This window comes from Lactuca saligna, chromosome 9 (assembly GCF_052625555.1).
Source record: "Lactuca saligna cultivar CGN05327 chromosome 9, ASM5262555v1, whole genome shotgun sequence".
Taxonomy (NCBI): Eukaryota; Viridiplantae; Streptophyta; class Magnoliopsida; order Asterales; family Asteraceae; genus Lactuca; species Lactuca saligna.
The window spans coordinates 118,422,848-118,446,104 of record NC_136425.1 but is presented as its reverse complement, the minus strand read 5'-3'; the positions used below and the strand labels follow the sequence as shown (position 1 = coordinate 118,446,104).

Below are 23,257 nucleotides of genomic sequence, written 5' to 3'. Positions count from 1 at the left end.
AAGGAAATTAATGCATTCCATATGTCATTGTTTTATATGAGTAGGAAGAAAAAAAAAAACTAGGATGGTATTTAATTTTTCTAAAATAAAATCTGACTCTAGCTTACAAATAATGACTTATGTATTTACAGTAATTTTGATCTTTTGTTTGTAGACTATACATACATGAATAGAGAGAAATTTTGGAAGAATGAATATCAATCTAATCTTGCACAAGCAGCGGCTCATGCAGATCTACAACAGTGGATGAATTGCTGCCGATGTCATCTACTACAGCTATATCCACATCTTCTGCCAAAGCCTTCTCAAGAGCCGACTTTGCAACTTTAGTCACAACTACCATCAACACCACTGCAACCAACCAATTTCAGTGCTAAATGAACAAGGTTTCTAGGGCTATTTTCGACAAGGGTTAAATATGCAAGAAATAGCAACTCGTTCTCATTTATTTGTTCCTTATAGCATAATTTTTATTTCTTCCTATTATTATACTTTCAAAAATATACCCAATGTAGGATAGCAGCTTTCATCAAAATACAAACCAATTTTACTGCCATGCTCCACTTGAGTAGATTTTCTCAAGTACAATGGCCCAATAATTGGGTGGATTTTTGAAAGTACAATAGCTTAAATAAGATTTAAAAAAATGGAAAGTAGAGTGTTGTAATATGAAGAGTGGAAATAAAATGCTATCATAAATTAATAAATGGAAATACGTTGTTTCTTGTTTCAATAATGAGGATAGGAGAGTCCATGTCCACATCCCACTTTTTGCGTGGAATGAAAATTTGCAATTTTTGTCCCAGTGACATCATGTCATGTCATATAAGGAACTTACCAGACACCACAAAACTTAGAACAACTAGTGCCTGCATACACCAAAAAGAAAATTTTCAATCAGACAGTTTATTTATTTACATTACACATGCGAGATATAGATGGATGGTCTAAAAAGAGATCAATCATCAATCACATACATAATGGAAATCAATTCAATCTTGAAAAGAAAAAAAATAAAGGGAGATCACCAATCATAACGTAACTTCCCCAATTTATTCTGACCTAAACGTAAATTAGGAAACTTTTAAAAACAAACATCAATAATAAGATAAATACCATAATGGGATTTTCTAATGTGTGCCCTAAGGGTACATATAAAAAGCATTAATTAAAGTGTTAATATGAGGAATATTACCATAATTAAATATGATAAATATTAATTATAAATAATATTATTTATAATTAATGTTTATCACATTTAATTAATTAAATATGATAAATATTAATTATAAATAATATTATTTATAATTAATGTTTATCACATTTAATTAAGGTAACATTTTTTATAATTAATACTTCAATTAATGTTTCTTATATGTGCCTTTAGGGCACATATTAGAAAATCCCTTACTAATAATACTAAATTATTAAAAGTTGTACTGTATAATTCTTGTTGCGTTTTTGGTATTTCTTCTCACAATTCAAATCACATACACCATCAAACATCATTAGATAATTATATACTAATTCTAGGAGACGAGACAGAACAAACTTTCTAAGGTTTTCCTATTGACACAAACACAAACACATAAGTGTAAGTATCAAAACACAAACACAACTAATGAGATGCATGAATGAAAAAATAAAAAATATTCAAGATAAAACAGGCATAGGCATATATCTTACCAAACGAGTTTTTGAGAATTGACTCCATTCATGAGTAACAGCAGCCAGGTCCTTCAAAGTTGTTCCAACATACACAAGTGCAAAGGTAATTGGCTGATAACCACACAAGTATAAGTATCAAAACAGTGCATGGTTATATATATATATATATATATATATATATATATATATAACCACATAAGTATAAGTATCAAAACAGTGCATGGTTATATATATATATATATATATATATATATATATATATATATATATATATATAAATTAAATGTTTGAGTGAAGTGATAATTATACCATCATTCCCAACCATGAAGCCATCATGTACTCCCATATGGAAACTGGAGTCACGGATAAAAGGTAGTTCAACATGTTAAACGGAAGTAACGGAACAAGCCGAAGCAGCAAGACAATCTGCCAAGCCAAGATAATTTATTTTAGACTAATTCTTCTTCAATCGTATCATTAAGACTACACACATGACACACCAACACCATCATAAGCAATAAAATAGTATATAATAAAATTGCAATAACAAAAACATCACCGCGCTCTAACTCGATAATTCTCTATAAAAATGTTAATTTACATGGCTCATTTGCTATGCTAATGCAAGGTCAAAGGGTAACAAAAGAACAAAACTATTCAGCTGCATTATAGAAAATGATAGTATGTATTTTTCTTTCCTGTTAAGGTTTCAGTGCATTCCAATGGAATCTGATGAAAATGGTGCATACTTGGTTGCCAAATGGATGGAATTCACCATTCCTCCCAAGCTTGGAAGGATTTCAATAGCATTTCTTCCCTTGTCTGGTAAATGACCAACATATCCCCCCATTATATGTGTGTGTGTGTGTATATATATATATATATATATATATATATATATATATATATATATATTAAAATGAATAAATAACCTAGAAATAATGAAGTACAATACTTACGGTAATTAAAAGGTATTTAAATTTGAATAATATTTCTGAAACTGTGTGTGTGCCTCTAAGTGTGTATTAAAATAAATAAATACATAAATAAAATTGAATTCCATTCTATTTCCTGCCCAACCAAAAACATGAAATATTACAATTCCTTACAATCCTAATTTCTTAATGGAACATTTGGTTCACATAATGCTTTTGGAAAGAATTGGATACGTCTAAGGAATTGAAATGTGAAGGATATGGTATTCAAAGGAATTATAATGTCACGTTTTGTCGACAGGTAATCAAATGGATTTCAAAAATAAAAGTTAAAGAGTAATTATTTAGGATGGAATATTATATATATATATATATATATATATATATAATGGGATATTTTGGTCTTTTAATAAAAAGGAAAAAAGGAATTAAATTTTTTCTACTCACACCAAGGAATGTTGAAAATTGAAATCCATCAAACATGGAATTTAAAGGATTCTATGCCTATGGGATCAAACTCCATCCATTTTGACAAGGCAACCAAACACGGCAGCCATGGAAAGGAATCTTAAATTCCAACACCAAGCAAACATGACCAAAGATTGCAATTCTTTTGATAGATCTCATCCCTTGAGAAAACATATTGTGAATCATGCACCCTCGTAATATCCTTTCCTGTGAATTCCGGATTTAGAATTCAAAGTAGTTGCTACATTCCATAAACATAAAAAGAAAGGGTAAAGAGATTTCTTGCTCGTTTCAACCTAAAACATGCAAAAGTTATGTTGTTTAAGTAATTTGTAGCTTGATTGTCAATGCCAATACTTTTGTTGTTTATGCTAAACCCACCCACCATATGAAAATGGAATCAAAATGATTTGGAGACAGACCTTAAATCCAGATTTCTCAATAGCAATTGCAACAGCTTGAAACTGTGGGTAATCCTCCAACTTGGAAATAACATATGATCGCCCAATCTGCAAAGAAACTTAAGAGAAACAAGATTACGATCATGGCATGCTGATAGATCCTTGTTGAATCTATCATATACTCCAGGCATTGTAAAGCTCACACTAACAGAAATTCTTGATAATATTCATAAAGATGGTTTTCTCACAATTCTAGAGGTGAGAGTCTCTCCAAAAGAAGAACAAAGTTCTCTTACAGATTAATTCTTAGCTATCTCACTCCTATAACTAACTACTATATGTATACTACTACTACTAAAGAAAAGGACAAAAGGGAATAACATCTTAGCGAGGTGATATCCCCACTACTTTGAATCACCACTAACTCTAACCTGCAAAATAACTAAATAAAAGACCGAACTACACCTAGACCAAAATAATTATAATAAAGCAGATCAACTAGAAGCACTCTAGGATTACTTGGGGCTTATCAATACCGGCGTCCCAAACTTTCACCTTGTCCTCAAGGTGAACATCCAGAACCCTTAGTTTCATCTTCTTGAATTCTTCCCACGTTGCTTCTGCTTCCGGAAACCTTGGCCACTGCACCAGCCATTCCATTTCATTATTGTTGCTATTTTTTTAACTTTCATCCCTTTAAGGTGGATAAAAATGGTCAATATCACCCAAATTCTAACATACAACCTTGTTATCTTTGCTTCCTCAGTATTGCTCTGATTTGTAGTTATCACATCCACTTGCTCGACCTCAGTTAGCACATCAATATTTTCTTTATCAGCATCACCCTTCTCAACAAAAAATTGAACCCATTCCTTCCCATGCAATCTGTTATTTTCACCGTATGCATAATAGATTCCAGAAACAACATGCATAGCACCCACAACTTCTGGGCTTTTTCCCATCCTATCTAAGCTAATTATGTCTCCAACAGTTTCTGGTTTCTTCCCCATCCAGATGACAGCAGACCTTGATACATTCTTCCCTTTACTAGGAATCTCAAGTTTTTCTTTCTCTCTTTCTTTATCAATCCTAGTCAAAATCTCAGCCAACTTCACAACCAAACAATGCAACATCAGAGCATATACAGTTCCAATCTGACCCACAGGGTTCATGATAATCACATAAGAAATAAAATTTGCAGCACCCATTGCATGAACTTTCTTGAAATTCGAAGCAACATAACCTCCTTTTAGATACTTTACCTCCCTACTATTTGCACTAAATCTTTCATTATCACCTGGTAAAGCTTTTAGAAATGCCTCTTGACAAGGAGATTTTTCATTAAAGATGCGGTTCTGATGTTGAAGCATTTTGTCGAACGGTTGGAGTGCCTGGTCCATCATTCCTTTCTGGAGGTACAACATCAAAATCCCAGATAAGTAGTCTTCGGCAGCAAGCTTGAGGGGGTCTTCTTTTCGTATTTCAGAAGTTGAATTGGAACTGTACATCGATAGAGATGATGATGAATTGTGTGTGTGTTGCATTTGATTCAACGAAAACTCCATACTCATATCTAGATTTAAGATTATAGGAAACAACGATGCAGGTGGTGCTAAAGTAGGAGTTACGAACGTAAGAGTTGGCGCCAAGTTCGCCGACTGTGGGATTGAATGCGTACTCAGTGATTCAATCTCACATGGGCTGCTGAGGGTCTCTTTAGCCTTAGATGATTTACTAACAATTGGGCTTAAGTTAGAGTGTTTACCTTTCATCACGTCCATTGTCTGATTAGGTGAGCCCCTTTAAATTCGGCCCAAATTTCTTTTTGAAGCCCACCTTTGTGTTCACCTAGATGTTTCGTTTCACAGACGTCGCTTAACGGAGCCGCTATCTCCCATTGACGCTGTGAGTATTCCGTTTGCTTCCTGATCTGCGAAAACACACAACATCGCCCGGTGGCTCCCGTTTCTAAATGGTTTTCTGCTACCGGAATTTCGCCATTTGGATTCGTCCATACCAGAGTCCCCATGTTCAACATCTGGTTCGATCCTTCCTGGTCCAGAGCTGATTTTCTCATTACTCCTTCTGATTGAAATATCACCGGTGATGGTGGTGGTGAAGGTGAATGTGGCGGCGACAGGGGAGGGCAAGGTGGCGGCTGTGACAGCATAGGTGGTTGTGGTGCCTTCTTTGGTTTTGATTCCGACTCAGGAACTTTTCCACCTAAGTTCTTCATCTCATTCTCTTTTCTGCTCTCATACCCTAGAGATGGCGGAGACGACAGCGGGGTTGGTTGTTTCGGCGGCAGCGCTGCTGGTGGAAACTGCGACGGTGGCTCGGATTCCAATTCCAACTCAGAAAATTCCGATGATACTTCATCTTCCTCCTCGTGGGCTGTCTTTCCTTCGCTAGTTGCTTCAAATTCCGACAGTGATGACGATGGTGTGGTCTTGCATTCTGATTCTGACTCATAAACTTTGACGGATGCTTCTTCCTCCTCATGGTCTACTTTCTCCTTCTCCTTCAAGCTTGAGTAGTAAATTTGTCTCCATTTAGCCTTCTCAGCCTCCATCCCTTCCTCTGAGTAGTAATATTTTTTCATTTCTGCTATTTTAGCTTCTGTCTCTTCTTTTCTCTTTATCTGGTTCTGACGATGCATCTCCATTATCTTCACCATCTCTAGCAACTCCGTTCGGATGATCTTCAGCTCTTCCTGGTCCTTTGCTTGTTGTTGAATCCACAGAGATTGTTGTTGTTCATTTGCTATCATTGTTTCCCCAGCATCAACTGCTCTGATACCAATTGATAGATCCTTGTTGAATCTATCATATACTCCAGGCATTGTAAAGCTCACACTAACAGAAATTCTTGATAATATTCATAAAGATAGTTTTCTCACAATTCTAGAGGTGAGAGTCTCTCCAAAAGAAGAACAAAGTTCTCTTACAGATTAATTCTTAGCTATCTCACTCCTATAACTAACTACTATATATACTACTACTACTAAAGAAAAGGACAAAAGGGAATAACATCTTAGCGAGGTGATATCCCCACTACTTTGAATCACCACTAACTCTAACCTGCAAAATAACTAAATAAAAGACCGAACTACCCCTAGACCAAAATAATTATAATAAAGCAGATCAACTAGAAGCACTCTAGGATTACTTGGGGCTTATCACATGCTATAAAAACAACTTGATTTAAGAATAATAATAAACATAAAACTTACTGTTCTGCCCAGAAGGAATGCTGCAGTTGCACCAATCACAGCACCAATGGAGTCAGCAAGAAAACCGATAGGCAAACCGAAGAGATAACCACCACCCAGCTGGAAGGGAAGAAACACAAGTATACTATCACATACACATACACATACTTGCTTTTGGGTGTTGAAATGAACTTACAGTAAGTACTGATGCAGGAACTGCCAGAACTGTTAAAGGAACATATGCAACAGCCCTGCAGCAGGGTCAGTTCGATTAGACTAGTTATGATTATGTTATGCCAATTGCCAAGCCAAGAAAGTTTCAAGTTATAACTACACACACACAGTCACAGAATCTAAAAGTTTTAATCAATGCAATGGTGAATGTTAGTGATTGTGCCCCGAGGTATGCTGTATTAGACAGACATGGATATCTTGATTCAATAAAGAACATTATCATTAGTATACATCACATATTATTGCTTCACCATTGTTCAAATGTATATTTCACACGCCTTTACCATCGTTCTGTCACTAATTGCATAATAAACATCATGATAAATGCCGGACTGGAGACAAAAGTTTAACAAAAATGTTCATTTGAAACTAAAATCAAGACAAAGTAATGATCCTAGACGTTCATGGGTAAAAAGATGTGTGTTGCTATTATGGGGAAAAAAAAAAAAAAAAAAAAAAAAAAAAAAAAAAGAGTAAACTGCCCATACTAGAAGCAAGAGCAAAGTACATTGCTATTAGCTGCAATCTTCCCTTGTAGCTTAGTGGGTGAGTAAAGCCTTCTGATATCATCATATTTTATTTATTAGAATATTACAATAAACTTTTTTTTTACATTTGTGACATTGGGGACACAGGCCTTCATTTGTTATCTGGATATTGGTTCCTTAAAGTTTCTGTTAAAGTAGCAACCCCATGATGCAATATATATATATATATATATATAGATATATATATATATATATATATATATATATATATATATTAAAAAAATACATAGTAAAGAAATATAACTGCAGTAGCTGACAGTGAATTGGGCAGCTAAATCTGATTGCTACCTCTACCTCTCCCACTGAAGTGAATGGTTAGTGAGACGAAAGATGATGTCATGTCCAAGTATTTGAGTGTGGTGATTGTGAACATGAACTTATGCGAGAATCCCACAAACTCGATACTCAAAAAATATTTAAGGAAGTTTGTTTTTGTTTTTTGTACACCAAAGGTATTTCACCCAGAAGAATTCTTTATTTGTTGAATAGTCTATGCAGCAGCCAAGCGGACTATTTCAGTCATGCGGAATTGAAGACATAGTTAAACTTAAACGACATCAACCTAATATAAGGGAATTAAGGATATTCTTGAATCAGTTTCTAAAGTATTATTATCTTGAATTACTCAAGAAATAAAGTTTTAATTCAGGGAAGGGATTTGATATCCCAAATTCTTGTTCTAGCACTTGTGAACTTTGAGTTGTGTACTCTTTCCAAAAAAAAAAAAAAAACTTTGAGTTGTGTGGAAGTTGCTTGATCCAAAACAAACTTTAAATAGCAGACTTGATACTGAGAGAGAGAGAGAGAGAGGTGTTTGTGTTATTAAGACCGACCGATCATCATGCTCTTCAGCATATTCTCGACCACAAAGAATGTGAATGTAACCCTATACCACATAAATGTTAAGTAAACCAATGTTGGGTTGCAGACACAAAGAGCAATGCAATTTCAAAAAGAGCCCTCTCCAGTTGTTTGGCTATTTCAGATATGTTCACTACAACAAAACTGCACTTAGTGTTGCAATAGATGGTAAAACTCCAGCACTTACAGATGTTCTTAAGGACAGCCCTACTGTGGTAGGAAAATGCCACTTACTACGTACATATGATGGATCGATCATTGATGATAAAAAGAAGCTTAAACTTTTTCATACCATAGCAGTATAGCCGCAACTCAAGTCTGAAACTGTCCAACAAGCAGTTTCCCTGTGGTAATTGAGATTCCAGAAATTTTTTGGATCCTGGTCTGAATGGATTTTGTTATCGAAAGACCGAGTAAGTTTGACCACTTCCAAGCATTTACACAATACACAGTAGTAGCTACTAGACTTTTTATGAAGCAAGTATCGAAACTATACGGGAAGCTTGACATAATCAATAACAGATTCCTTGCTAACTAAGTTTTGGAAGGGTCCCTCCGCCTACTACTTCTGGATGGGTCATTAAACGGCTTCCATTAGCACACTAGTGACTAGCCATACAACGTTCCAGGCTTTGAATGTCCCCCTATCACTATCAGAGCCTTTTCTGATCCAACTCCCGAAGCCTACATTTGTTACCACTTTAACTTTCTACCAATACCACCGTTGTTGCAGCAGACAAAGAGAGACTACGGCACAAACATTAGAGCATCCAGAATAGGAGCTTTTTCAAGAGCTTATTGGCCGGGTCAATTCAAATAAGCTGTTCAAACTCAAAAAAAACCTACTGTGGAAGCTTATTAAATTCAAAATAGCTTGTAAGTTGTAAAGTTACAAGCATTGGACATGAGCTTTTTCAACGACTGTGGTGTTTAATTTCAAAAAATTCTAAATAGACAACTTATACAAACTATCACAAATAAGCAAATGCCAAAAGGTCTCCTGTTGAGCTTCTTCATAAATAAGCTCCACCAAACATCTCTCATGTTGTGGATGAAACATTTGCATTTGCAGTGGGAGATCAGGTTTAATTTGAGTTAATGTATTAATTTATTATTGTTTGGTACCACTAATATGGACTTTTGAATGTTTGGAATAAAAAGTGCTTATTGATCAATTGTTTCCTTCTAACTTATTTAAAGGTGTTCATACTTCAGGATCAGTATGTCGGAACCTACTAATCCTTTGTTTTAACCCTAAAAATAATATGTATCGGATCGTAGTCTCCTTGTTTTCATGACCATAGACGCAACGCACATGCCAATTTACCCTTTCATCCCTGTCATTGTACATGTATATGCAGAATTTGCCAAGCACTAAAAAACAATTCATCAGTTTACTGCGTTTTGGTACCGCATAATCTAAACCACGCACTTTTACAAAAATAAAAAATAGAAATCAAAAAAAGCATTAAGTTATTTAAACACGCCCTCAGTGAACACGAGAAATTGGCAACCTTACACAATTGTCCAGGAGATGAGACAGGGCAGTTGTATACAAGCTGGAACTTCCCTACCACCTAGGCTAAGATATGCAATTTACTTTATGTTTCTCTTCTGAAAAGGAGAGTAGGAAGTAGGGAGGGCGTCACACTCACACCGTTTCGACTTTTTAACTTGAAGAAGGTGGTCACCAGATCTACCATTGGAAATACTAGACAAGAAAAACACAGCCAACTCACAGGTTTTGCTACTTCAATGGACAAACTCACAACACTTGGGATCTTTCAGAATTTGACATTTGAGCTAATCATAATCCTTGAGGAAAAGGGTTACTGATACCAACTCATTTTATTAATTTGTAACATTAAAGTAATCTTTTTTTAATTTGCTCGTTTTTGGACCACATATTGTAATAATTTGTGCTCTGGGTATTAGTTCCTTAAAGTTTCTGTTAGGATTTTCATATTTTAGATTTGGCCGTGAGATATATGGTAATAACTATCTGATGTAATGGTATCTTATTTTTCATATTTCAGAAATACAATCGTGCCTGGTAGCTAAATCTGATTGTTAGCCATCATCTTTTAACCACTCTACAGTCTACATAATCCCATCCTACTCACTGTAACAACTGATAATAAGTTGATCAAACATCTATGATTGAATTCTAAGAAGACAAACAATTTTTGAAGCCAAGTAATACCTCAGATTCACACAAACAGTGATATTGGTCTACTTACAATACAAGAGGACCCCAAGGACCAAGATCTTGCTCAACCCATAACAAGAAGTCCTTCAATATCTGGAAAAAAAAAATCGCAAAAAGTATAAACAATAAATAACTTCTACAGAACAGACGCTTCAAGTTGGAAAAATACAACTAGAACAAACAAATAATTCGCCTGCTCATCTCCAATGAATCAGAATTGGAAATGAAGCCCAAATTACAGGGAAACCAGATGGTTGTGAATTGGAAACAAGTAAATTTGGTAAAACAAATAAAGTAAAAAATTGAAGATGCAATGAAATGATAAAAACTTAAATCACGCAAAAAAAAAAAAAAAACGATGATTCAGCTAAAGCAAGATAAGATCCAAAATGCTTAGATAAATAGATGATGACCTTTTCAACGGGCAGAGTAAAGCAAGCGACGGTGATGGCGGCTACGAGGAGAAGAAGGAGAGTAATTCTAAGAAAGGAAACCCAATTGAACGACGCCATTAATTGATTATGTTGATAAAAAGAGCCTCCTCCACGCTGCTCGTCGCCTTTCTTATTTTCTGCTGCGGTGGTTTGCTTTGACGATGAGCATTGCCTCAAACCCTCGGTCACGTGTTCAGAATTCCAGGATACCCAAATGTTGGATCATAGATTCATATAGGGACCAACATTTGACCACCACGGAACACCCGAACCCCAACAGGAACCGATGTAATTTGTTAGGTTTGGGCTCTTCGTTCGGGTTGGAATTAGAATAGGGCAGTCTTTACCTTTTGAGAACTAAGCAAGAGGCCCTAATTCTAAAAAAACTAGCGCCCTAATTCTAAAACTAGCGCCCTAATTCTAAAAAACTAGCCAACATAGCCGGTAGCTATTAGTGGGTAACGTTTGATTTTGAAGTGTTTTGTAGTTTTTTTTATGTTAGAGTGTTTTTTTTTTTTTTAGGTTAAAAGTTAGGGCTGTAAACGAACCAAACGAATACGAACAAGGTCTTGTTCATGTTCGTTCGTTTAAGTTAGTCGAACAACAAACGAACACGAACGGATAAACGAACGAGATTTTTTTGTTCATGTTCGTTCGTTTAACAAATTACTTTGTTCATGTTCGTTCATTTATGTTCGTGAACATGCTAAACGAACATAAACGAACAAAGATAAAAAAAAAAAAAAAAAACACAATTGAACATATATGAACATAAACGAACATATAATATAACAATATAATAAAAAATAATTGAATACAGATGAATATAAATAAACTTAAACGAACGAACATAAACGAACGTAAATGAACATCGTAAACGAACGTTCACGAACATAAATGAACGAACGAGACCATTGTTCATGTTCGTTCATTTAACTAAACGAACGATAATTTTTGTTCATGTTCGTTCATTTATTAAATAAACGAACATAAACGAACTTCCCGCCGAACAGTTCACGAACGGTTCGCCGAACGTTCAGTTCGTTTACAGTCCTATTAAAAGCTAAACGCTTATGTAAGAATGGCAAAAAAAAACCCAAACCCGACGGAAAAACCCGAAACTCAATCATTTCGGGTCGGGTAACGGGTCGTTATCGGGTTTGAGACAGGGAGTGGGTTATCCTCGCCCCACCCCGATTATATATATATATATATATCCTTTTGGTGTTAATTGCTCGCATTTAAAGAAAAAATAATTACTGTCGACAATCTTTTTAGTTTTTAAATTATGGTGTGAATGATCATTATTTATGTTTTGACGTATTACACTAAACTTAAATCAAATAATCTTTTTAGTTATTAACAATTATTTATGTGTTGATGTATTATATTAAACTTAAATCAAATAATTTTTAATATAACATCTAGTTTATTTTATTAAAGTGATGCATCATATTTTTAATTTAAAAGGAATGCTAGAACATGTATTTTTTATAAGACGCCGGGGTATCCTAAAACGAAATAAAGATTTTGTTATGAATTGTTATAAACCCAATAAGATACCCGAAACCCGACAGGAAAACCCGAACCCAACGGGGAGCCCCGATAAGATACCCGAAAAATATCGAGGCGGGTTTGGGAAACCATGCCCCGCCCCGTTGCCATTCATACGCTCATGTCGCCAAACGAGACTTTTTCTTTTTTGCTAGCGCTTTCTTAAAAGCTAAAAGTCAGAAATTCTAAAACGTTGCATACCGAACACGCCCTAAATGACCCCAATTTTAAAACTTATCCTGTTATATATCCCAGTCGCAAACTTGAAGGGCATAATCGAGATTAAACATGTCATTGAAAAATTCAATGAATCTCAAAAGATCTAGAAGTTTCAATTCATTTAAAACGTAAACTTCCTTTCTGTTTTTCATGGTGGAAATTAGTAAATCGTCATTTACATACCTTCAAATATTCTGCAACTAGATTACGGCATCCCTTTTCTAGGTTGTAGAGTATTGTGTTGGATCCTAGCCTTAATAATTCATTTGGTTGTTTTATTAAGGACTCAATCAACTTAACTTGAGTTTTTCTCCCGTTTTGTAGATGTCAAACAACTATGGTTTTCCTAAATCCCTTGGAACAAGTTTTCCAAACGAAGATGATATTCCACGATATGATCGAGGAACAAGAAATCATGTTTCACTTCCTCCACCTCCTCTAATTGTTCTCCCTAACCCACAAGTTCGAAGGCTTGAAAAGTTCAAGCTCACTCAAACCCTTTTGGCAAGTAAACACGAAGATGGGAAACATGTGTGTGCACACGTCTTAGAGATGAAGTCACACATTGACAGGTTAAGGATGTTGGGTGTCGAGATTTCAGGTGAGTTGGCTGTTGACTGGGTTCTTCAGTCACTTCCTGAATCATATAGTGAGTTCGTAAGAGAGTACTATATGATGGAACACGACGTGACCCTAATTGATCTCACTTATTTGCTTATAGCTGCTGAATCAGCAATGATTTGGCGTGCTGGTCAAGCAAATTTGTCTGGTGAGTCAAACTCCCAAGATTCAATGGATACTGGAAACATTGGAAGTCCAGAAAGGACTGAGTATGAGATTGTCCCATGTAATGTGCCAAAGGAGTCCATTTGCTTTTATTTCCAAGAGAAAGGGCATTGGAGACGAAGCTGCCTTGTTTACCTGAGAGATCTAAGAGATGGGAGAGTCAAGATGTATGGATCTACTTCAGGTAAAATCCATTAACTAACTCTATAAGTTCCTAATTTTGATTCTTAATACATGATGTGATAAGATTACATTATGATGTTTTACAGGATCGAAGAAAAGAAAGGAAGCTTAAGGAAGAAGTGTGTTGAATCTAATCACGAAGAAATGGATTTCGATCGCATGGATTCAAAAATTGGATTTTTGAGCTGCTACTTTAGAGTTAGGGTAAATTGCTAAGAAATATGTAATATCATAGTTTTTCAGTTGAATTGCATTGTAATGACAAGTTTTTCCGCAATAAAATAAATTTTGATTTTGTCTTATTTATTTATCCTTGCGATAGTATGTATGAAAAATTGATGTTTGTGTATTTCTATTATTAGCAATAATGGATTTGATTCTTAATTATGTTATTTGTGGAAATTTACCAAATAGAGAGATTTTCTCATCACTCAAGTCTCAATTGGTTAGAAACTTGGAATCATACAACTTGGTTGCGTGATGAATGAGAAACTTCATATTTGGAAATTAGACTAATTCTTTGACAAAGTGTCAAGTGAAGGACTAGGAGATCGAGTACACTAGGTTGTGCGTTGATCAAATCCACCACATGAGTGATAAAGATATTCGTCATGATTTACTAAAGTTTAGTAAATATGGTTATACTTATAAGATTAAATATAATTCTAAGTTGATTGAAAGAGTTTCAATTAATAGCAGAACGAATAAGAAGAATCTAGTAGGCATAAAGATAAAAGTTTCTCTATTCTAAGAAGAAGGGAGAGTAACTTTTATTGTGTTTTATGATAGGTCTTAATGATTAAGAACCATGTATCAATTGATCCTCTAAGCGATTCTTAGTGAAATTGCATGCCTAAGAAGAGGAATCGAGAATTGTAGAAATGGTTAAATCAAGAAGTCAATCATATTTCGTTCCAATATCAAGTCTTAGAGTCAAGATTGTGACTTGAGTGAAAGGTCTTAAGTAGGTTTGTAACACTTATCAAATGTAGAATAGGAAAGTTTCTTATTTATATACATTTGAAATTGGTAAGTTGTAATGTCTTGGAAAAGTGAAAGATCAACTAGGACCAATTTTGTGAAGTGTTTTGTCTTGATAAAAGCTACACCAACTCTTGAATATTTGTTTGTCTAGAAATGTTTCTTGATAAGAGAACCTTATATGTCAAGGAGTCAGTGGGAGTTTGAATGGTCTTGAAACGGTTCAAGAACAAATCAAGAGTTAAACCTAGTTGATCATCACCAGCACACGACTTGAGGTTTACAACATATCGTGTTGACATTGTTTTGTTTATGTGCCATTCCAATTGAGTTAATTATGTATGTGAGTTCTATGAGTTCTCATTTGGATGCATAAAGACAAAGCACCTTGATCGATGGAAAGTACATTAATATGTAAGGATAAGTTTCTAAACTACTTGGAAGACATGGTGGGCACTCGTGTTACCATAAGGCAAGAAATCAAGATTAAGAAGGTTCAGTCCATATAAGATTAGATGTGTCGCAAACTTTGGTTTTGGCAAATTCAAATGGATAGGGACTCATACACCATAAAATCTAAGTGTCATAAGATTCTCTCCTTCATGAAAATGACTGTGAGGAAATGCTTTCACTAAGAGAGATTTTAAGAAGATAGCAATTGTGAAATTATATTCTCAAATTCGATTATGGTTATGGCATCCCTTTCCATAGTTCGAATTGTGATATTTGGCAATTAGTCTAACATTTGGGACTTATTGATATAAGTTATGAATTGTTTAGACACACATATGAGCTATCTCAGGCAAAGGTGTATAAGTTTAAGAAGCTTAGATAAAGGCTTATCGAACCATCTGGTATTAGAAATATGAACTTCAGAAATTCAATAAGCATTGTTTTCTGGAAGTTCAGCCGTTCTCAGAATACATGTCAAAGCTAGTGGGAGCATAAGTGTTATGTTTATATGATAATAATCATCATGATAGTGGGAGCATAAGTGTTATGCTTGTATGATTATTATGGCAAGTATTGCAAGTTAGCAATATTAATTATAGAAAAACAAAGATCCAATTTGCAAAGTTGCATGGGTTGAAAAGTTATTTTGCTATAATTAAGGGAGAGAATATTATACTCCATTTCAAATCTAAAGGCTTAGATTGTGAAATTTTTATCAAATTTAGTCAAATATATATATATATATATATATATATATATATATATATATATATATATATATATATATATATGAATATTGTGTTGGAATGGTTCAACATGAGGAAATTCTATATATGGAAAGGATAATTGCATTCTCAAAATTTGGTTATGATTACGGTATCCCTTTTTATAATCAAATTTGGGAGAACATGGAAATTAGAAATATTATAGCAAAAGACTGGTAAAAGTATCACGTCTTTATGTAAGACATTATGAATCGTGTCCCACACGCCTCGGGTATAGGATCGATTGTATATGCTATAATGTTTGATCCTTCTAAATTTTTCATTATGCTTAGCACATTAAGAGGGAAAGGGAACTAGAGCGGTTTTTGACTTAAATAATTAAACAACGATCAAAGGACGATCTAAGGTTCGCCAAGGATTTGTTGCTTGTGAGTAGTTGGAAGTATAATGTTGGATGGACCATATCAACATTATTATGAATAGATAAGATTCTATTAAGAATGAGTTGTCGTATGGCAAATATGGAAATATTTCCATATTGGGAGTTGGAAATTAAGAATTTATGTCTAGATTATAAAATTTTATGCAAAAAGGATGTTCAAAGGAATGTGCTTTGAGTGAGAGACATCACATCTATAGAATTGTTTTGTAACAATTTTTGATAAAGTACTTAGTATTTTCATTGGCCAAGTCTTGGTGACTTTTGTGCTATGACTTAACAAAAAGATCATTGCATAAAATGTTAGAATCTAACATATTCTAATAGTGGTAAGAAATTTGTATTCTTACACTAATGATAAGGATAAGGAATTGTGAAATGAGTATCATTGGAAAAGTTTTCAATTGATCTATTTCACAAAGCATGGACCATAGGAAACATAGTGTGCATGCTTAGTGCATGACAACTATTGTTGTAATTTGAGTAATAAGTTGATTTTCTGAAACAGTAAACGATGAATAATGAGTAATCAATATGGTGTTTAAACAAAAGTGTTTTATTTACTCCCACAAGTTTGGGGCCATATAGGATTAAGTATTATTGTTGTGTTTCAGTTTGCATGTTTTGACTTCCAGAATAACTAGGTTATTCGAACCTCCACAATCGGTCATACTTTGGAAGTAGGTATGAAGCAAGACTGTCATGAAGAGTCTGTAGATTGTCTAGAGTGTTTAGACATAGCACAAGTTTGCTGCAGAGTTCATGAGTGCTTTGATAAGATTAGAGTATTGGATTAAACCCACGCTCACGAGAATCACTTCATGGATTTTATCGTGAGTGATTGTGAGTCGATAATATTGTATATTCTTGAAACTGAGACATGTGAGTTGTTATTTGTTGGTCGTTTGCACATTGATAATAAGAAAACGCACCAGTAACTTGGTGTTATACAACTTATTGTTGTGTGTGATTCGATCAGTGAATGTAAGCGACCATTTGAGCCGAAGTTTATCCATTCCTTTTACCCAAAGTGGGATAAAAGCGATATGTGGGCCCCTCGATGATTTAGTGATGACACCTAAGCGCTTGGCTAAGCCGGGACTAAGTTGATTTGTTCAATTGTAGTCTGTCGTCAGTCGTCATAAATCGGAAGTCGGGAAACAGTATAGAGAGAATGATTGAAATTCATGTCTTGTGTCTATACGATATCTTGAGAATGGAGGAATATATGATCTCTTATCTAAAGGACATGCGTATCAGATAAGATTAGATTTAACATCGACTTATGAAAGCTACGATTGCTGATCAAGTTCTGAAGTCATACGAAAAATAGTTATCAGACTTATCCAAGTGGGAGACTGTTGGATTAGTGTCTAAGTCCATAACTATTTTAGTATGTACTTGACCCGATTATGAGCATGGTCCTTTTGGGTTGCCTTCACCATAGAAATATGTAGGATGAATTAAGGAGAGAAAGGTTTAATTATGATTTATTAATATATTATAAGAATAATATATTAAAGAAGAAATCATATTGTTTAATTAATATTAGTCAATAATTAATTAAGCATTAATTTTGTGGCTAAAAGATATTAATTAAACTTAAGGGACTTATTGTGTAATTATAAGACAATTACATAGATGGGCTTATGGACTCCATAGAAGGTGGAGTGGATGAATTCTATGGGGAAACCCATTAGAAATCATTTAAGGCTTCTAAAGAAGGAGTCCATGGGTTGCTTAGGGCTTAAACAGTCAAATTAGGGTTTCCTAGCTTGATAACCCTAATAGACTAAGTATATAAGGAGCCCTTAGGCAGCGAAAACGTGGCTAACACTTCCTTTAGGGTTTTCATCCGTTTTTGGTGTCTCCCTTCTCTTTCCTCTTCATCCAAGTTGCATAGTGGTGTTTGTGACTCCATTAGAGGTGCAACACTTAAGGCACTAAGCTTTCTAAAGCTAAGGATTGATTGTTATTGCTATATAACAATAAAAGGTCAGATATAAACCCTATTTTATGTTAATATGATTAATTGTATGCTAGATCTAGGGTTTATAGCTTTGGATATTCAATTGCATGTTCACTAGACAAACTAGATCCAAAAGCTATTAGGGTTTGCATGTACACCATAGGAATGATGTATTGCTCGAAACCCATCAGTACCTGCGCAAAGCAGCAACGACGGTGAATGTAGGGGAGGTAAGTAGTCTTTTTCGGGAATTAACGTTCTTTTTATATGTGCCATGTAGTTTTCTTTCAGCAAATAATACATTTCTAAACACATATCGAATGGTTTTGTTTTGGGTAGTAATTTCCCTCATGTTCTAAGGTTTTTGGATTTTTTTTTATTTACATGAAACAGATGAATCTAGCTCACTTCCCATAAAACATACACATATAAAGTATGGGTTAGAATGAAAGGAACCCGGTTGGAACTGCCAATTCCATAAATGTGACCCATATCAATAGGACTGGTTCTTGTTCCTAAAATCCGGTATTTATCAGTTATTTTCTTTCTAACCATAATAATATTATTTGATCAGACCAATGAATCATTTATTTCTCTTATTTCTCTTCCTTTGTTTCTCTTGCTATTGAAATATCTTAGAATTTTTATTTCTACACACATCATTTTTCGGAGGTCTTCAACCATTATGTGGTATAGGGGTTACATCTGGCACGGGAATCAGTTCTTATATTTATAGAGCCTCTACCCGATAGGTACTTTACGAAATTGGATTTCTTAATGAAAAAACATTTATAAGTATAAATGAGTGATCTTTTAAGACCAAAGTTGAAGCTTTTGTAGGTGTTGTAGGACAATAATCACATAAGACTATCATTCAAATCACGAATTAGTTATCTCAAACAATGGAAATTGTCCCAACCTGTTGCGGAACCCGTCAGTACACCCCAATAAAGGTCGGGTATTCTCTATCAAACCATGTATGAAATGTTTAATAAGATCTTATCTCATTAATTATTAATATTATGATGGTATGAACTTACAGGACAAAATGATGACATGACTTATACCTTGATGACCAACTACATCAAAAGTTTTTATATACTTGTTCAAATATAAAGTTATCCCACTTTAATAGTCAAAATTCAATGTCATGGTCAAACACTAATTTGTTGAATCAAAACCAGAAAGCAAAACAATCAGAATATTTTAATTATTTTAATATTTAACACATTTATACAAAGATTAATTGAATTTATGCATTTTTTCGAAATGAATCTACAATGTAAAGAGATTTTGGAAATTCAATTTATCTTGGTTTTTTAAAACCAAAAATAAAGATTTTAGATATTTTGTTTTTTAGTTAGGAAAAAATAAAACAAATAATGATGGTATATAAAAGTAGAATTGCCCATTAATAAAAATAAGAGCAAGATCCACGTGACCCAGGTGGGGATCGTTTTGGTATATATTTTAGCATCAATACAAAATCATCATGTAATAAAAAGAAACACATTGTGTTTCTCTGTGTAGATTCAAAAGCCATATCTCATGGTTTTAGAAATGTAACATCCCAGTTTACAAGAATGAGATTTAGGGATTTATGCATTTTTGAAAGTCTACTCGATGAGTTGGTGGCCCCAACTCGTCGTGTAGAAACCAGGACGGATCGCGTATTCGGAGGACCTACTCAACGAGTTGGAGGACCCAACTTGACGAGTTGGAGTTGATTATGAAAAAACCTTAATTTTTAGGGTTTGCATCCTATTTAAAGGACCTTAAGTCCTTTCCCACATCCATTCTTGCCACTTTCACGTCCAAAGAGCAAACCCTAAGCAAACAAATCCATATTTTGAGTGTGTGTGAGGCTAAAAGTGTGTTTTTGGTGCATTTCTTGGAGAGGCTTGAAGGTTGAGGAGCTTGGATCAAGAAGAAGGTTGTAGATCCGTTATCTACTTGGTGTTGGCAACCAATATGAGGTATAAAGCTAATACCTTGACTTTTCATTCCTTGGATATCTTCTTATACAAGTTTATGGGAATTTTGGTGCAAAATGGGGGTCATTATCGGGTTTGAGCTTGTTTCAAGGACATGGCTTCAGATCTATCCTCCTTTAGGCCCTTTTTGACATAAAGCCTCAAGCTTTGTGAAGCTTTGGCTCCTCTCCTTACCCTAAACCTCTTCCTAAGGCTAGTTTTGAGTGTTTTAGCTTCTTGAAGTCTTGCATGCACATAAAGTTAGCAACTCTACATGATAACTAAACCCTAGGAGTTTAGATCCACAGTTTGGATCCTTGTTTTCACTTAGAAATATCTAAATGAGAAAAGGACTAAAGGAACTTGACCAGTTGCATAGTCAACTCATCGAGTTGGATGAAGGCTTCCCGCTTTCTGGATTCTACATGAACTCGACGAGTTAGCGAGATGACTCGATGAGTTGGTTAAGGTTTTCCCAATATTCTAGATGTTGCATGGACTCGACGAGTTACTTGGTAACTCGGCAAGTTAAATAGGGTTTTTGCGACTTTCTGAGTTCTGAAGGAACTCGACGAGTTGGGTCAACATGGACTGTTGACCTTGACCGTTGAATTTGACTTTGACCATGGGTTGACCAAGTTTGACTTCTGAGGGTATTTTGGTAATTTGGGAATTTATGGAATCAGATCAATGGTGGTTGTAGATGTTTGAGTTTGGAGCTGTGCTTCGGGAGTTTGATCTTTTTAGTTCAGTACAGTTCGACATTGTGAGGTGAGTTGTCCTCACTATACTAACAGGGTCGAAGGCATCAATACCGACCCTTATTGGATTGTTATCTTGGTTATTGTAGTATGATATGCATAGTGACCTGTTAGGTCGGTATCCTGGTATGTAGGATGATATGTTAGCGACCTGTTAGGTTGGTATCCTGGTATATAGGATGATTATATGATTAGTGATTTGTTAGATCGGTCTGAATGTTTGTATATGTTAGATCGGTCTGAATGTTTATGTATTGATTGTGTATGTGGGGTTGGGTTAGGTGGACTTGTTTTGTGTTGAAGGCCAAAAAACCCAAGGCGAACCGGATAGACTGCAGACCCATTAGGGTATATCAGTCAGGCCAAAGGCCAGGAGAACGGTCCAGACAGGCTGAAGGCCCAAGTGGGTGGACCATACATGCTGAAGGTTCTAAGAGTGGGTCGGTTAGACTACATGCCCGATAGGGGAAATCCATACTTACTGTAGACTCTATATGCATGTTGTTTACTTGCTATGATATGGTTATGATTTATATGGCGTTGGTATTTTAGGGGAACTCAGTAAGCTTCGGGCTTACACTTTTGGATTTTGTTTTAGGTACTTTGGATGATCGCGGGAAGGCGAAGGCGTGATCGTGCATGTAACACCGTAAATTTTCAAACCAATTTTTTCATTTTTAAACACATAAAAACTCATGTCATATTTCACAAAAATCACAATTGTCTCAAATGTCAAACACAAATCCACAAAATAAATAATAGTATCCCAGAATCCTCAAACATAGTCTCGACATATGTGTAGAATCAAGCCGGCACCGTCCTGTGATCCTGAGAAGTACGTGAAACACATAACACATAACACGGTAAGTAGGGATGTGCTTCGGGCCGAAACCTAACCGAACCCGAATAGCCCGAAACCCGAATTGGATAAATAATGGGAACCAAAACCCGAACCGAATATACTAATACGGGACCGGTCCGGTTTGGGTAATTTCGGTTTCGGTTCGGGTATTAACCCGAAATGACCGAAATAACCCAAATAAACATTAACACTATGTTTTTAACCCGAATAACCCAAATCGACCAAAATGACCCAAATAACCCTTATAACCCAAATAAAAATTAACACTATGTTTTTAACCCGAATAACCGAAATCAACCGAAATGACCTAAATAACCCGAATAACCCAAATAAAAAAATTAAACATTAAACATTGACAATTCATATTCCAAAAATCCGTAATTAATAGTCCAAAAATCCATAATTCATGATTAAATATTAAACATTAAACAACCAAATTAAAATATGAATCTTAAGTTTTTTGCAAAATAACAATGACCAAACACAAATTAATTATTCAGGAATATTGATTGGTTGTTTTCCCTTTCCACCTCCATTGTTTATCGCGTTTTCCAACTATTTCGCTATGTCGTCATCTTTCAAAACTTCATCAATGTTGTCCACAATTGGCTTCCTTGATTTCCTTACCCAATCTTGGGTGCAAACCAAGGCCTCTAATATATTAGCGGATAAATTTGTTCGATATGGATCTAATATCTGTCCACTTGTACTAAAAGCCGCCTCAGACACCACAATAGAAATTTGTAGTCACAAAATGTGACAACCCGAAGTTCGTTCCGTCATCGTAACCCGTTCCATCATTAAAAATTCGTCGTCTTGAATTATGTCCGCTTCGTTTCTAAATTATAGTCATTAATTTTGAGTTTGCCATTATGACTTAATTAGTATCCAAAAATGTTAGAATCTTATGGAAACGCCCCAACTTATTATTTGGAAAAATAATTGTTTTATTCCGTCGAGTTATAAGATAATTAAATCGGGTACGACCAAAAGTCTCGCTTAACGACACTATCGGGTAGAATTCCACTGTGTCCCAAACTTTGAGCATATATAAAGTTGAGAGAGCCTCGTTTGAAGCCTTTCCACTCTCTCTCTCTACTCCCTCTCTAAAATCCGATTTTGAGACAAAATCACCCAAATCAAGCTTCAAATCATCAGGGTAACTATCCTAGCTCCTAGCTTAACACCTTTGGCCTTCAAATTCGTGATTTATATGAATAATAGGACCATTAACATGAGTTTATGGTCCTAGAACATCCCTAGTCCATGAACTCATGTAAATGGGGTTTTTGTGCCATAAAACCCTTCCAAACCTCATTTGGAGCTTAGATATGACATAAGGACTTATTTGCATGGACTTGGAACACCTTGAACTCTTCATTT

General features: G+C 35.0%; 1 protein-coding gene across 1 annotated transcript; it reads right to left on the bottom strand.

Moving 5' to 3' along the window:
• Nucleotides 1–47: 47 nt before the first annotated feature.
• Nucleotides 48–11,280, bottom strand: LOC145018658 (SNARE associated Golgi protein family). Its single transcript, XM_078976529.1, has 9 exons — nt 10,949–11,280; nt 10,567–10,628; nt 6,880–6,934; nt 6,705–6,803; nt 3,494–3,580; nt 1,978–2,094; nt 1,687–1,779; nt 839–869; nt 48–351 (listed from the first exon to the last, which is right to left on the bottom strand). Exons 1-9 carry the CDS (start codon nt 11,045–11,047, stop codon nt 203–205), a joined length of 792 nt encoding a protein of 263 aa, XP_078832655.1. The 5' UTR covers nt 11,048–11,280; the 3' UTR covers nt 48–202.
• Nucleotides 11,281–23,257: the final 11,977 nt, after the last annotated feature.

Excerpts from the sequence above, each read along its gene's own strand:
- LOC145018658 (XM_078976529.1), bottom strand. The coding sequence starts at position 11,047 with ATGGCGTCGTTCAATTGGGTTTCCTTTCTTAGAATTACTCTCCTTCTT. Across the intron at positions 6,935-10,566 it reads CCTTGGGGTCCTCTTGTATT|GGCTGTTGCATATGTTCCTT; the intron begins GTAAGTAGACCA and ends ACCCTGCTGCAG. Across the intron at positions 1,780-1,977 it reads CTTCATGGTTGGGAATGATG|CCAATTACCTTTGCACTTGT; the intron begins GTATAATTATCA and ends TGTGGTTATCAG.